The sequence below is a fragment of the Pogona vitticeps genome, chromosome 4, assembly GCF_051106095.1.
Source record: "Pogona vitticeps strain Pit_001003342236 chromosome 4, PviZW2.1, whole genome shotgun sequence".
NCBI lineage: Eukaryota > Metazoa > Chordata > Lepidosauria > Squamata > Agamidae > Pogona > Pogona vitticeps.
The window spans coordinates 130,417,781-130,435,043 of NC_135786.1; the positions used below are offsets into that span (position 1 = coordinate 130,417,781).

A 17,263-nucleotide genomic window follows, 5' to 3' on the forward strand; every position below is an offset into this window, starting at 1 on the left:
ATTATTTATTGTGGATAAGGGAAATCCACTGGTGGCAGTGAGAAAAAAAGGGGGAACATCCCAATTCTGATCTGCTGGTGGGAAGACATAGTGTGAGCCCTTTGTTTGGGGAAACAAACGGGGGCTAAGTGGTAAACGTCACACTTGCAAAGAAATGCAATTATATAAAATAATGGAATCATAGAATCATTAAGTTTAGAGGGGCTTATATAAGGCCATCAAATCCAACTCCTTGCTTAATGCAAGAATACAAATCAAAGACTATCTGACAGGTGGTAGTCTAAATTTCTTTTGAATGTCTCCAGTGTTGGAGCACTCACCACCTCTTGAGGCAATTGGTTCCATTGCCATACTGCTCTACAAATTAAAAAGTTTTTCTTGATAGTCAACCAAAATCTGGCTTCCTTTAACCTGAGTCCATTGTTGTGTGTCAATCTGGGATGACTGAGAACAGATCCTACCCCTCCTCTGTATGACAGCTGTTCAAGTATTTGAAAAGTGCTATCGCATCACCCCTCAGTCTTCTTTTCTCAAGGATAAACATGCCTTATTTTTTCAGTCTTTTCTCATAAGGCTTGGTTTCCAGACTCATGCTCATCCTTGTTGCCCTCTTCTGAACATGTTGCAATTTGTTCGCATCCTTCTTGAAGCGTGGTGTCCAGAACTGGACACAGTACTCAAGATTGATGCCTAACCAGTGCTGAATAGAGGGGAACTAGTACCTCACAGGATTTACAGCATATACTTCTGCTAATCTATCATAAAATATCATTTTCCTTTTTTGTAGCCACATCACACTGTTCCCATGTATTCTGCTTGTGATTTACAACAACAACAAGATCTTTCTCATTCATAGTATTGCTGAGCCAAGTAACCCATCATGTAACTGTGCATTTAGTTTCTTTTTCCAAGGTGCAGGACTTTGCACTTATCCCTGTTACATTTCATTCTGTTGTTTTCAGGCCAGTGCTCAAGGATATCTAGATCATTTGGAATTTTGTTTCTGTCTTCCAAAGTATAAGCTAATTCACCGAATTATGTGTCATCTCAAATTTGACAAGCATTCCCTGTATCCCCTGATCCAGGTTATTAATAAAATTTGTTGTTGTTTAGTCATGAAGTCATGTCCAATTCTTTGTGACCCCATGGACCAGAGCACGCCAAGCCCTCCTGTCTTCCACTTCCTCCCGCAGTTGGGTCAAACTTATGCTGGTAGCTTTGATGACACTGTCCAACCTCGTGGCGCAGTGGTTAAAACGCTGTACTGCAGCTAAAACTGTGCTCACGACCTGGGGTTCAAATCCCAGGTAGCCGGCTCAAGGTTGACTCAGCCTTCCATCCTTCCGAGGTCGGTAAAATGAGTACCCAGCTTGCTGGGGGGGCAATGTGTAGCCTTTATAATTAAAATTGTAAACCGCCCGGAGAGTGCTTGTAGCGCTATGGGGCGGTATATAAGTCCAATAAATAAATAAATAAATAAATAAACCATCTCGTCCTCTGTCATCCTTTTCTCCTCTTGCCTTCACACTTCCCCAACACCAGAGAGTCTTCTCTTCTCATGAGATGGCCAAAGTATTGGAGCCTCAGCTTCAGGATTTGTCCTTCCAGTGAGCACTCAGGGTTGATTTTCTTCAGAATGGATAGGTTTGTTCTCTTTGCAGTCCAGGGGACTCTCAAGAGTCTCCTCCAGCACCACAATTCAAAAGCATCAATTCTTTGGAGGTCAGCCTTCTTTATGGTCCAGCTCTCACTTCCATACATCACTACTGGAAAAACCATACCTTTGACTATGGAGACCTTTGTCAGCAAGGTGATTCTATGCTTTTTAAGATGCTGTCAAGGTTTGTCACCGCTTTCCTCCCAAGAAGCAGACGTCTTTTAATTTCATGGTTGCTGTTACCATCTGCAGTGAACACAGACTCCAAGAACGTAAAATCTGTCACTGCCTCAATATCTTCCCCTTCTGTTTGCCAGGGAGTGATGGGACGCATGGCCATGATCTTAGTTTTTTTGATGTTGAACTTCAGGCCATTTTTTGCACTCATTAAGAGGTTCTTTAATTCCTACTCACTTTCTGCTATCAGAGTGGTATCATCTGCATAACTGAGCTTATTCATATTTCTTCTGGCAATCTTAATTCAGTCCCGTGATTTCTCCAGTCCAGCCTTTCACATGATGTATTCTGCATATATGTTAAATTAGCAGGGGGACAATATCTAGCCTTGTCGTACTCCTTTCCCAATTTTGAACCAAGCTGTTGTTTCATATCCAGTTCTAACTGTTGCTTCCTGTCCCACATGCAAGTAAGAAATGTTAAGGTCAAGACTGATAACCATTCTAAGGATGAAGACAGGCAGCTGCTATAAATGTGGTAGAATGTATCTGAACATGTGCTTCTGCCCTCAACACAGATGCCTTAGAATGTTGTTCACACTGCACAGAAAGCGATTTGCTCCACACTTTAGAATGTTAGATCACACGTTCCCTGCGTCCCAAGGCACTTGTTTTAAAACAGTGATTTATATATATTTCAGCAGAAGAGTCAAGAAAGGTGCCTTTCCTGATGTCAGCATATTCCATTGCAGGACTCTCTCAAAGTATTACCCCAGGCAGAGACACCTACATCTTATTTCCAGTGACCTGGAACACACAGTGGACTAGTTGCCACAAATAGGGCATTTCGTCTCAGGGAAATGGCTTCACAGTCATTTCAAAAGCTAATATCATATAAAGCAAGCCCAATCCCCCTGACTGGTGTTATCAAAGGGGGGGGGAGAGAAGGCCTGCAGTCTGGATTGACCCCATTTTTAATCTAAAAAGGACCCAGATGCAGCATTTGAGCTGTCTGAAACAAATGTAATATCACATGAGCTTCTCTCGGTTATTGTGTGATGAGTTAGGAGGGGAGATAAAGAAGCAGTGAAGTTAATTGCAGTGTCTCATACATTCGTATTTTTCATTCCATATGTGCTTCTTTCTGCAAATGCTAAAAGGAAATTATCTAGAAAATCATTACCCCTTCTGTCCTACTGCAGTACAATTACTGCATAACTTTGCTTTGTGGTTCTCTGGTTGGAATACTTTGCCAGTTTAGAAAACACAAAGCCTACAATGGAAGTGCACCCTTCCAGGGGCACTAGGTATCCAGCTGTGCTTCAAACATGACCTGAATTCAACCTCCAAGAGACTCAGACTCCCTGACCCATTAGCCTGCCTGCTAAGACTGCCAATTATTGTGGCTTACATGGGAGTGTTTTCTCTCGCGTGACCTGACAGCTTGTCTGCAAAGTCAGGCAAGGCTTCTGAAGATGCATGATGGAGGCAAACCGCCTGCTGAAGCTGAGTGTACCTGGGCCTGTGAAGTGAAATTCTTCACTTTTGTAGATTTGTCTTAATTGAAGAAGATACCTTACTGAGACCTTTTCAAACTCCTGCAAGCTTCCTTGCCTCCAGCTGAGAACAAGGTAAAGGGTATTATTCTTTTCTTCCTTGCCAATGGTTCTGCCATTTCCTAAACTATTTTCCAACAATGTAAATGTCCTGCCACTGTAAGAAGCAAGCCATGCAACAAGCACAAAAGAACTGGCTGGTTGTTTTCAAAATGGAGAAAAGGAATCCCTCCCATACTGCTGCTCCTTAAAAGAACATGCAATGATGCAGAAGCAGTTTTGCACAAATTGCATTAATTTTGTCAAGCACAAATTTGGATAATTGGGAACAACTTTACCAGTGGCGAATGCTGCTGGCATGGGAATTTTCTCTGCCTTATTAAAAATAATATTATGAGCTATACTGCATAGTACTATTTAGGGACAGTGGAATAGGTAAGACAACAAAGGGATACTATTGCATGAGGTGGGAGGGAGGGGGTCAATACTGACAATGTAACCTACTAAAAAAATCAGCATGCTGAATGTGTAAATGGCTAATTTAGAATATTAAGTAACTGTGAGACATGAATAGCCGCCTTTCAAACAAGCACCACTGGATATGACCAAAAGAAGCCTATCTAGTCCAGCAACCTGTTTCCAAAATGGTATTCCAGATGCCTGCTCCTGTTCTTCAGCAGCCGGAGCACAAAGGCATTCTGGCACTGAGGGGAATTTATACCCACCATGATTAACAGTATCTATATCCTCTATGCATTTGTCCATTACTTTTCCAAGCCACCTAAAGTGATGGCCATCCCTCAAACATGCTGCACCAAAGTGCCACATGAAGAAGCACTTCCTTTTATCTGACCTGAGAGTCAGCATTTAGTTTTAGTACCTAGTGTTTTATGACAGGGAGTCAGCATCTCTGTTTTCACTTCCTCCACCCCACCTGCAGCTTGGTATAACTCTGCCCTATCTATTCATACTTCCCTTTCTTCTATGCCAGGGGCTCCCAACCTGGTATTCTTGGACTGCAACTCCCAGCAAACCCCAGGCAGCACAGCTAGAGGTAAAGGCTTCTGGGAGTTGCAGTCAGGGTTACCCAAGGTTGGGAACCACTGTTCTAAGCAAAACAGCCCCAAATACTGTAGTCTTTCCTCAAAAGACAATTGTTGCACCCTCTGGTCATTTTTGCGTGCTGCCTTCTCAGAGCTCCTACTAGCAGTTTGAGCTCCAAGGCCTCTTGGTTAATCCTTAGTCATGTCAGGCTGGCCATGTCATGCTGGGAAATGCTGGAGGAAAGCCTGAATGCACAGGGGCTATATTGATTCTGTGCTGAGCCCACTAGTTTTATGTTTTCCTTCTACCCAAGGAAGAGTGGAGGTGGCATACATACAGGTCCACAACCATCCAGCAGCACCTTTTTTTTTTTTTTTGCATCCTCTAAGCCCTAGTTGCCCCAATTCTAGTTGTATCTCTGCTCTTTAGGCGCCTTTTAAAATAAACACAGTGGACTGTTCTAGCTAGGGAAAGAACTGCATTTTGCCAGCCGTTACACATTATTCTAGCATTTCAAGTATGCCTACCAGTAATGTCTGCCAATACCCTCTAGTACTAACACATCATATTTTAAGACAGAATGAATTAAATTATGTCTCTTAAGCCTGTGGTAAAAAAAAAACAGTTTTCTCTTTCCTGCCATTCATCTCTTTGTTCTAACAGGTGACCTCTGCTAGCTCACTGTCTTATATGACCTTTTCAGAGAATCAGTTGCAGCTTATTTCTTGTGCCTGATCCAGGCACACTTTCCCAATGAGATACTTCTGTTTTTCTGTTCTCTGTGCTGCCATTGCTGAAACCATCATATATTACTGCTGCCAAAATACAATTCTTTCCCCAGCTTGAATGCCCCCCTTATCATCTGAGTGCTGCCTGGAATGCGATCATGGAAGCATCACTCAGAAGACGGTCATAAAAGTGATTAGGCTAAAAAGCTTCCTGCTGCAATAACCTAAATGTATGTACAAATCTGATGCTCAAGCTGCACATAGAGGATGTGTTTGTTTAAAGCTGTGTCTGCCCCAATTGCATGCAAAAAGGAGGAAGGGGGGTTGCCTGTATTTTAGAACAGCCTCTGTATGATCCTATCCCACTCAGTCACACGGTGTACATACTCGAAGTCAGACCTAGATATTTTGCTGCATAAGGGTGGAACAACAAATAGCAACTCCTCCTTTCAGGAATTGAAAATACAATAATCATCAATTACATTAAGTATTGATTGCCTTTTCATGAAATCCCAAATCACCTGCCAAAAATGGCTTCCTTGTGGTGCTTAGTGTTATGGGCAGCTTGGAGCATACTAACTCCTTACTCAAAATGAATCATCATCACACCATCAGAGCTACAAAAAAGGGCAATATTAGGAACAGCATACATACTGTGTCGATATTTAACAGATATTTGGTTAAAATTTGTATCTGTTATATAATACCAGTCAATGTTTTTATGATTTTGACTGTGCCTGAAGTTTTTACTACTACTACTATTACTATTACTATTACTATTACTACTAGTAGTAATACTAATACTAATACTACTACTACTAATAATAATATTACTACTACTACTAATAATAATAACAACAATAATAATAATAGCAATACTTATAATACTAATACTAAATAATAATAATAATAATAATAATAATAATAATAATAATAATAATAATAATAATAATAATAATAATAATAATAATAATAATAATAATAATAATAATGAGGAGGAGGAGGAGGAGGAGGAGGAGGAGGAGGAGGAGGAGGAGGAGGAGGAGGAGGAGGAGGAGGAGAAGCGTGTGCTATCGAGTCAATTTTGACTAATGGCAACACTTTCCAGGATTTTCCAGGTAGAGAAAACTCAGAACTGGTTTACCATTCCCTTCTTTTGGGGGCACCCTGGGACCGTGCAGTTGCCCAAGGTCACACAGGCTGGCTCTACTCATACGAGACACATTGAGGAATCAGATTCCCAACCTCTGGCTCCCCAGCCAGATACCTAAACCACTGAAGTAAAAAAAAAAGGAAGAGAAACTGTAGGCAGACAAAAGACAAAACAAGACCCGTAATAATGGAGCACTTCTCTCCCTAGTGACAAACTGAATCCAAATTATACTATTTACTATTGTTTAATGTAGCAACTTAAAATGTACTTAAATATGTTTGAAATATCAGTAGCTTTATTGGAGCATGTCCAAGGCACAAACCACAAACCACAAACTGTATTCCAGCTGTGCTATAGTCATATGCTGGATGAAATGAAGCCATTTACAGTTTCATTCTACTGTCCCAGCTGGTCTGTTTTAATTTGTCCACTGAACAGAGAGAGAGAGAGAGAGAGAGAGAGAGAAGCAATGTGGCAAATAAGCAGAAACCAAGCAAGCCTTGCTTGCTTTTTCTTGGATGGGTTTATCTACATACATGTGCCAAAGGACTGCTCTCAGCCAGACAATTTCCAATGGGTGCCTACAAGCCCCGGGTTCTTCATCTTTTCAGCTACTCTGCTTGAGCTATGTACATGTGCTGAAAAGATTTCCACCAGGTGCAAACATGTTTGTTGCAGTATAACCTAACATGCTTTGTTTGACATATGCACTATTCATGAATTCAGTTTTACTCAACATGCTTGGAGGGGAACACCTAGCCCGATTACCTCTGTCAACAATGATGGAGGAGTCTTAAAAGGAGATGTTTCTGCATGCCTGTAGGCCCTACACACAAAAAGATGGGAGTCTGATTATGAAAAGTTCCTGTTCACATGTATAACTTACACATGGACAGGGATATCTCCCATCAAATTCCTGCGTCATCAGGTAAGGAAGAGATGATGGAGTGGAACTAGGCATTGGATTAATTAAGAACTGAACTGTTGTTATGCACCATCAAGTCACTTCCAATTTATGACAATCCTTTATGAGGTATGTGAGATGTTCAAAGAGAGGTTTACCATTTTCAGTCCCCAGTGAGTCTCATAACCGACTGAGGATCTAAATCTAGATCTCATGAGTCCTAGCGTGATACTCTGTCTACAGTACACTGACTCTAACTAGTAAGTTCATCAAATTAATCTGTTTATGCCTGAGGTTTATGCCAAAAAACTCAAGGGTTTTGTTAATCTTTAATACATCACAAGATTCTTTGTTGTTCAGAGTGGGAAGGGGCAGTTTTGGATGTGTGTGAATCTAAATAAATAAGGCAAAAGAAGAGATGTTGCTTTCATTGCTTCCACTGCCAGAACGCTGGTTTTCTGGGAACTAAATCCCCAGAATGATGAGGATACTACTGACTGCTGTTATAATTGTTCTGTATCCTTCATTACATTCTCAGAGTGAACACAAGTAATGACTGCATTTGTCTGGAGAGTACACAGCGCATGCAGCATCTTTCGATCAATACTGTGTACGTAATTAAGTTACCGAACTGAGACAAAAGTGCTTCAGAGAACTGGACTCTGCTCAGTACACCTAAGCGCTGTTCTGCATTTTGCAGGTAAACATCCAACAAGCCTGTACAAAAATTGTAGATATACATGGGGAGGGCATGCCAATTTCTAAAAACTGAATGGGAAAAGGCTTTTTTCTTTCATGACCTAGTTTTTATAGTGGGAAAGCAGAAAAGGAGATTTTCAGCAGTTCTTTCCAGGGGGAGGAGAAAAGCTCAAAATGTTGGAGGGAAGACTTGTCAGGAAAGTGGCAGGAGCACTGCCTTTAAAAAGCTCTACTGAACATGGGGCTGATCTGCACACTACATTAAATACATTGGTGGCTCGCTTAATGATTACCTCGTTAAATGATGAAACCGCTTGATGATGAAGTTTTTGCGATCGCTTTTGCAATCGCAAAATGATGTTTAGATAGGGAAATTTCGCTTTATGATGATCAGTTCCCTGCTTCCGGAACTGATTTTTTGCTAGACGTCGATTTTTAAACAGCTGATCAGCGGCTCTAAAATGGCTGCCCGCTGTACAAAATGGCTCCCCGCTGTGTTTTAGGACGGATTCCTCGCTTTACAGGTACTGAAAATGGCCGCCCCTATGGAGGATCTTTGCTGAACGCTGAGGTATTTAGCCCATTAGAACACATTGAACCGGTTTCAAAGCATTTCAATGGGCTTTTTCGTTTCGCTTGACGAGGATTTCGCTTAACAGCAATTTCAACAGAACGAATTATCCTCGTCAAGTGAGGCACCACTGTGGGTGCCATATATCTCCTCCACAAGTCAGTGGGAAAGGACCCAATCTGGACTCAAACCATGGGAAATGGAGGTTTTCCCTCTAAATCACCCAATATGGAGAATAAAAGGGGGTCTATTAACATCAATTAAGAGTCAGGGGGTGTTAAAGAAAATGCTTATTGTGTTCTCGAAGGCTTTCACGGCTGGGATTCGACAGTTGTTGTGCGCCAAACAGCCTGAAAACCCCACAACAACCAAAATGCTTGTTCCTTGTGATTAGCCCATTCTTTCTTCTACAGTCTTATTTTCTCAAAGACAAGTGCTTCACCCATCACCACATTTATAAATTAAACCTGTGTTTGTTTTCAGATGACCAACTATAAACCAAAGGTTGCTGGAATGAAAGGTATAACAATAAAGGAAAGCATATAGTTTGTCAATTGTCTTTCACCATGTAGGTACTGGTTCTAATGACCAGCATTCTTTTGCTAATCTCAGCTAAGGAACAGATGCTGAACAAATGGTGCAAATCCCTTTAAGTCAGTGGGCCTCCTCGAGTCAGGACTAGCGATGAGACACTGATCACTGAGGTGTAACTGCATCATCTAGTTTAACCCCCAGGCCCTCCTCCCATTTTAGTCTACGGGCATTTTAGTTTCCCAAAATTATGCACATGGCAGGCCACATCTGGATCAGAGCATATCTCACTTATCTGGAAAAAAAACATAGCAAGTAATCCTACACTGCACACTGTCACCAGTATGTGTTCAATGCAGTGTGTAGAATAATCAGCAACCAGCAGAGATGGACAGTGGGGGTCCCAAGACCCACAAAAATAGAACACAATGTTTCATGAGTAACAAAACAACAACTCTATAATACTAACATGCTTGCATGTGAAAATAGCCTTCTAAAGTTTAAAAATAACTTTCTAGCACTACCAGCTTGCTGTACAGGTATAGGTAGTGGACTGGTACAAATGAGGACAAGAAGTGAATAGAGAAAGCAAGGCTGTAGCAGGTGAAGCTGAAGGAAAGTTACGAAATAGAATTAATGGGTGACAGACAAAATGGCTGAATCAGTGTGAAGGAAAGAAGAGGAAGAATAGATAGAACTGAGCTAAATTGTTATTTTGTTCTAGCATTTTGTGTTTTAATTGTTTAATTTGTAGGTCACCAAGCAAAATAAAACTACAGGCAGGCCGAGGGTGGGGAAAAAACACTGCCTTCTGGCAGTGGCGACAGCCACCTCCTCTGCCTCAGAAGAACAATCTGGTACTGTGCATGTTCATCTGGGGAAGAAGAAGGAACCAGGGTCAAACTATATAGAGTAGGACCCCCATATCCATTGGGGATTGGTTCAAGGCTCCCTGTGGATACTTAGAGGCATGGGTAAAAGGGGAAAAACAAAAAAATATTTTCACATGCATTACCACAACTGGCCACTAGAGGATGGCAGAAACCATGCTATGTATTCTTCACTGACAAGTGTGTATAGCATGGTCTCTGTCTCCTTCTAGTGACCAGTTCTGGTAATACATGTAAAAATAGTTGTCTGCATTTTTTTCTTTTAATATTTTTAATATTTTCAGACTATTGATAAATGATTCAGTGGATAAGGGGGTCCTGGTTTATTATAGATATTACACAATTAGAAGATGGAATCCCTTACGTGCTGAATAAATCTCATTTTCACAGCAGGAACTTTTCCTTCCCGCTTCCAAATTAGCTTGCTTTGTTTTATGATTGATCATTGGGAAGTATGCATAGCCTTTATCTGTAAATATGACTGCTCAGAAGCAAAGATCTCTGAGAATTACCTCTCTCTGGGACACTGATGAGATAGGAGCTTTTAACAAGGTGCTATCTGCAATATGAAAACTGGACCCTGTGTAAAAGCAACTGACTCAGATAAGGGAGGCAGTGAGTAAAATCCAGTAGTAAGTGACAACTAGAGTAGGTCCATTGAATCAGTGGGGATTTGGTGAGTCAAGTCCTCCACAAGTTCCACTGTTGCTTACTACTGGATTTCAGCTGGATTTCTTTTTTTTTCCCCCTCTAGGAAGCAACGGCTAGAGGCGACTTGGAATGAAATGAGAAAGAGAAATAAAGTTCTTTATACCACTGCTTGTCAGTGGTGGGCTCCAGTCATTTTTAAGCAGAAGACAGAAGGATCCCTGCAACAAAGCAACATGGCATGAAATGGCATCCTGCTGCTGCATTTGATACACTGCACCTCTCTTGACTGAAGTACTGAAGACATTTATTTGCATGCAACAACCATTTTGGCATGCAGCTACTACTGGAAATCAAGTACAACTGAATACACTAATATGTGGCTTCGAAAAGATGCAATGGCTGGGGAGGACTGATGAGAAGAACTGACTTACCAGTTGGCTATATACCACTAGCTAGTGACAATGGGCCTGCCCAGTATCAGGCTGACCTGACTCTGCCTTTTGTTGCCTCCCCTCTAAAGCTACTGTCTCTGGATGCTGGAGAGGGCTTCCCCATAGTTGTTGTTTAATATCGGGGGAAAGCATCACCAGTCTTGCTGGATGAAAAAGGGAAAGCAATTTTCCATTTATCAATTGAGCAGTGCCATTTCTGAAAAATTTGATGTTGTTTCTCTTTTGCTTGATAGCTCCTAGTCCCTGGTTTGCCCTTTAATCCTCTGTGCTTAGCTGAATTAACTGAATAGATCAAATGTGCAAAATCCAATCTAAATAGAGCCTAGAAATGAAACAAATCTATTCAGTAAAACAGGTCTTCTATCAGGGTGTTTTTTTAGCATAGCACAATTAGTCCTGTTTAATAGTCCCTCCTGCCAAAGAAGGTGCATTTTAACAGAAAGTAATGTAAATGAATTTTCTTGCTAATATTCCAAAGCCAAGGAATGCAACTTTAGATAACAGCCTCTCTCCTGTTGCCCCTGACATTAAAAGAGTGATGGAGAAAAATCAGTTATTCAATAAATCAAGAGGAGAGGGTTGATCTTAGCTGTTTTCTCTGCTTCATATTCTGGCAGCGACATTACAGCCCATTGGATTAAAAAAAAAAAAACAGTTCAGCCATTCTCTTTCAGCTTGGAGCACTCTTTTTACGCCAGAGTGAAACTCAGGGCATGGCGTTAGCTTAAAAAGAATAAGCATCAACAGGATAAAGTCTGCTCTTCTTTGCTTAGGTGAAACTCCCATTGAATCCGATGGAAGTTTGATCCTTGTAACTGAGAATGGGCTTTAACGCTAAAGGTACAGAACTGCTGCGATTGCCACACGCATTCAGAGTGCAGCTGTGTTCAAGGAATTAAGGATTTGCTGGCTTAACGATTAACTTCTTTATCCTTCTTAAAACTTATTATGACATCAACTTTTGAAGCTCTCATTGATTAAGTCACTGATTCCTCCAGCCTGAAACACTCTGGCCCAAGGTTTTGTGGACCATAAAATTAAATGAATGATCTAGAGAACTACCTATTAGAAATACATAGATCAAATGAGCTACATGGAGTACACGTTTAAAAGTGGAATCAGAGGCACTTTATTCTAGTCAGAGCCAAAGAAATGGTAGCTGAAAATGAGCAGCTGATTAATGCTAGATGAGACACAGGTGTAACACTGTAGCAGAAGAAATGACATTGCAAAAGCAAATGTTTGGTTCATTTGTTTTAGTGGAATTGCATGAAATGGGTCAATTGCCTGATGAGAAATGTATCTTTGCATCTTTATTGGACAGGGAAAGGGAATGACAGGAATTCATGAACTTGGGCACCAGAGCAGAAAGGAGTAACAGAAGCAGCCTGTGCTTCTGGGAAAAAGAAAGCTATAATTATAACACAAGGTAGACGGATATATTTGAAAATATGACCCATATTGTTACTCTGAAAATAGGCTTTTGTGTACACAGTCCCTTGATAACCTTGAAAACTGTTTTAGGTTTGCATTTAACAGTGCATCCTATCTATGCTTACTCAGACATAAGTCCCTTTTGAGTTCACTGGTGCTTATTCAAAAGTCTGTGAAGACAGGCTCACAGTCCTAATATCTCCACCAATTATTGCTGCCAGATTTGATACTCGACAGGCCTGTAATTACCAAGAGGTAATATTTTCCACTGAGATGCAGAGACAATAGAAGAGGCTGCACAGGCCCAGTACACAACAGCAGAGTCCTACATTCAATTTGGCAATCCTATCGTCAAGCATAAGATGATGGGCGTTCTGCCCCTTCTGCTGAATTCAGTCAGCCAGTGGTACAGTGCACTGGCAAAGAATGTGTGCTTCTGGCCAAAGTCCTCTCTCTTCCACCATGCCAGCCAGAAAGAGGCCTACCTAGAGTGGTCTTAACCAACCAGATAGGCGGGATATAAATAAAATAAATAAAAAATAAATACCAGGCTTAGTGGGCTGGGGATGTTTGGTTCAGCCTGATTTTCAGGACTGATTACCACACAGGCCAGAAACACATGTTAGAGACAGCCCATGACTGTTGGAAGGGAATTCTTAACTAATGTGAACATCTGCAGCACCTCTTGTCTCCAGGATTACATGGATAAACTTGCTTAGTTTGGTGACTGATCTGCAAGGTTTAAGCATAGGATTCCTTTGAAGTCTACTTTCACATCATTCAATGTGCTTTCTGCTCTAATTACAGTCTTGTCTGTAACGTCCATTTTTGGCCTAATATTATTTGTCAACAGTTCGGATCTGACTCAAACCTCTTGTCTCTCGTTCTGCCATTTCTTGTTTTTATGTCTTTAAATTTGCTAGGCTGTAGTTTTATGTTGTATATTTGGATGCTATTGCTTTGTTTGGTTTTATTTGCCACCATCTATTTTTTGCACCTTTTGCAAGGAAAGAAGGGTTTAAAAAAATAAGAACAAAGGAATGGGTTGCTAAGCAACAAGTAGAGGAGGGCTGCCCAAGGGACTGAGGACTGGGATATCCTGGAAGGGGAATAAATCTTCTCTTTCTGTTTTGCAGTAAGGAATAAGGATGGCGTGTTTAGGCTTTTTTGTTTCATATGCCTGAACCTACAACTGTGAGCTTTCCATATGTGCAGATTCAAAGAGCTGCACAATTTTGTTTGATGGTTGCCCATAGTACACATATGGGCATGAGGAACATCTGCAACTTCTCCTCCTCTCTTCACATCCTGCTGATTATGTCTTCAAGCAGAAGCGAAAGATCTCTGCTCTAGAGTATGCCTGCTGAAGTCCAGCCCACCTTGGTCTCACCTCATATGGCCGACAGCCAGGGAAGATCAGTATTAAATCTCATTCTTAATTCTCTTCAGAGAAAGAGGAGGAATGTAAAAGCACTTTATCTGAGCTTATACAATAGGAAAGGGAACATAAATGACATTCTGAATAGTTACTTTATGCCTGTGTGTGAGATAGACATTTTTCACGGAGGGCACTTTTAAATGTAAGTTTATTTATGATTTATTTATAGATAGAGAGACAAATACTCTCTGTATAACCTTTTATGAAAAATCAGTAAAACAATTCATTACTACCATTACTACCATCAAATAACTTTTCTTCAAGGCAGAACTCCTGCTGAGAATATTCCCAAATTATGTTCCGATTAAGATTTCTAGAATTCAGCTTACTATCTGGCATCCATCTGGTGCCCAGCTGTTCCTTTTCATGCTTGCTTGCTTGCTATTCATATTCCTTTTAAAATGCTTGTGTAAAGAGTGTGTTCGGGTTACAAATGTGGAACTGAAAGAGGGTTATGAACAATTAGGCAGGAACTGTGGTTCCAATGAAGATAAAGAGCACTTCTTTATTAAAAGATGCATAGTTCCCATTGTCCTTTTGATACAAAAATCAGTTCATTCCCTTACCTGTTGTTGCACTGGACACTGTTGGCCACTGCTGTTCAGGTCCTCCAGGTCCTCCACGTAAGGCTCCTGCCTCCTCCATGTGCACAGCACTAAATACATTTATACAATGATTAGATCATACTGTTCTCACAAAATAATATTGCCCCATGTCATAAAATTAACACTGCTATTCTTGACTATGTATCTCCGAAATACACAAAATGTACCATTATTTGAAATTTGCAGAAAATGGTGCTATCTCATGTACTGGAGTAGCTGCAAAGTTAGACCTCTGATGCTCCAGTTTTGCAAATTTTGCAGTTGTGGACCTTCGTGGTTTATTTGCCTTCCACAACTTAATTCGGGGACATCATGTTGCACAAATGTTGCCTTTCCGAAATGGTTTGTTTCCATTAATGAGATGTGACATTTCCAACATCGTTGGGAAATCACTAACTCTCAGCAGTGTTTATGCCTTACTGTTGAAGTAAATAATGAAACACTGCCCTGTCAGTTTTAGACATCCTTCAGCATACCCATACAGAAAATATTCTCCTGTAATGCACAATACCCAGCAGTGATTGCACCTTATGCTTTTGGAGAGCAGAAAGGGAGAACAGCAGGAAGCCTTTCACATAATCTTTCCCTCACACATCATATGGTGAACACAGGAACAGCAAATTTAGTTGCCACACTTTATGGTGATATCAAGTTAAGTGATAACGGCAAGGAGACAGGTATGTTTATAGACTTCAAGTCATGTTCTTTTTTACTGTATGCAAAACCAGAAGCCAGAATCATGGAAGTCAACTGTTTTCATTGCTAACAAAACATTTTTTTTAAAAAAATTATTATGCAAATTCCTTAAACAGGGATAACTTCTTGACCCAGTTGCTCACCTTTGTAAGTTGTGTTTTTTTCAAAACTATGCCCCACATGTGCTGAATGCTCTTTTTGGTACCTAGTCCCTATTCAGTTGGCTTCTACTGTTACTACAACCAGGGTTCCATGCAGAACAGGAGTCCTATTCAATTGTGCTTTAAAGCAGTGGTTCTTAACGTGGGCAATAATGCCCCCCAGGGGGTGATTTCATTTTTCAGGGGAGCGGTAGAACGAAAAGGGGCGGTGTGGGGGTGAAAGAACAGAAGGGGGTGGTAGGGGGGCGCTGGAGTGAGCCAAACCTGTGAAGGCGACTACAGCCGCAGTGCTGGCAGTAGATCTGGTGCTTCTGCTGCCGCCAGATGATCCAGCTCTTTCTACCTGCCACGTCTCACCTTTCTCCTTTAGGGGAGCACTGAGTGTGGATCGGGTAGAAGGAAAGGGTCTCTTAGGTCCTCTTCCTCAACCCGTGAAGCACTGCCTTGGACCCGGGTGGGGAGGGACACTAGGTAGGTAGGTAGGTAGGTAGGTAGGTAGGTAGGTAGGTAGGTAGGTAGGTAGGTAGGTAGGTAGGTAGGTAGGTAGGTAGGTAGGTAGGTAGGTAGGTAGGTAGGTAGGTAGGTAGGTAGGTAGGTAAGATATCATCACCTCAGGGAGGGGAGCGATGATAACTTCCTCAATGGCTCAAGGGGGCGTTTCTTTCAAAAAGGTTAAGAAACACTGCTTTAAAGCACGTGGAGCCCCACACTAACTGAAATCCAACAGTGAGTCACAACTAGAGTACACCCAGTAACTCAATGGAACTTACAAAGGATTTAAATCACAAATCCCCACTGATTCAATTGGTCTACTCTAGTTGTAACTTACTTCAGGATTGTAGCCTAGAAAGGAGAACACTAGCCCTGTTCTGTTCCACTGACTCTTCAATCATGCAACCCTACTATTTGAACAGGGAGAGGATGCTGTTTAAAGGTTTAGAAGCTTATCATGAGGATACAGGAGTACATACCCTTGCATTCCCGCTCTTAAAGATGCAGAGTAACGCCAGTCAGGATTGGGTGGTTTTGGCTGCAAAACAAAAGAGATCAATATTAGAGGGATCAATATTAATTTGTCATTAAACACGTTTTTAAAAGTGATGCATTCCAATTTAGAGTTCCATCCAAAGTTCTCTAGCATCATTTGAATTTTTTGCGAAAAAAACCACATAACCATACTGTTAAATTGCCAGATTCTAAGCCCTATATATCTATATATCTCATAGGAACATTTTTGTAGTTAGAGGCACTGTAAATGTAACTAGAGTCACTGTAAACTACTGTACGTAGGTTTTCAGCTGATCCAATAATTTAAAAAAAATGCTGTGTGGTTATTCAGAAAATATCTTATGTCTTGCTTGTATAGTCCATAATATCAAGGCCTGCCCTATGCATTCTGCTTCCTGATACTAGTTCTTAAGTTGCTACTTCACACAGGATGGTAACATTGCAAACAGTGCTTGTTAGGCTGATTACAAAAGACTAGTCTAAATCCAGTTGCCAGACTTAGCTAGAACAGACCCATCAAACTGGTGACATTTATGTTAAATGTTGTTATAGCTGTCAACAGCTGATTCAGCGGATCTCCTTGAGTTGGAGCTAGCAGCTTGACTTAACGCCAAGTATTCTGTCATGGTCTACAGCTCTAGTGAAGTTGGCCATTTCCCAGTCTCCTTTTCTAATTTTACAGAAGTATTTTACTTCTAAAACAAAATTGTATACCACACAAATCTATCAATTCATTAAAAATCACATTGAAACTTATTCCCATGAGTAAAAAATACGCAGAGAACTTTTGCCACTTCTTTTTTAGATTTTGTTCATAACAGCAATGGTACTAATGTCTAACACCACTAGCAACCTCCAAGGACATTACGATGATATATGACGGCACAGCCATGCTCATTATTTCCTCCT

General features: G+C 41.0%; 1 protein-coding gene across 21 annotated transcripts in view; it reads right to left on the reverse strand.

Annotated features, from left to right (window-relative positions):
* LOC110082095 (protocadherin alpha-C2) overlaps positions 1–17,263 on the reverse strand; it is a 239,021-nt gene that overhangs the window by 32,607 nt on the left and 189,151 nt on the right. For all 21 annotated transcript variants that reach the window (XM_078392504.1, XM_078392499.1, XM_078392494.1 and 18 more), the window contains 2 exons: positions 16,318–16,376; positions 14,451–14,539 (listed from right to left, as the gene is read on the reverse strand). In XM_078392504.1, the coding sequence (XP_078248630.1) occupies positions 14,451–14,539; positions 16,318–16,376 (148 nt within the window). The remainder of the gene's footprint in view (positions 1–14,450; positions 14,540–16,317; positions 16,377–17,263) is intronic.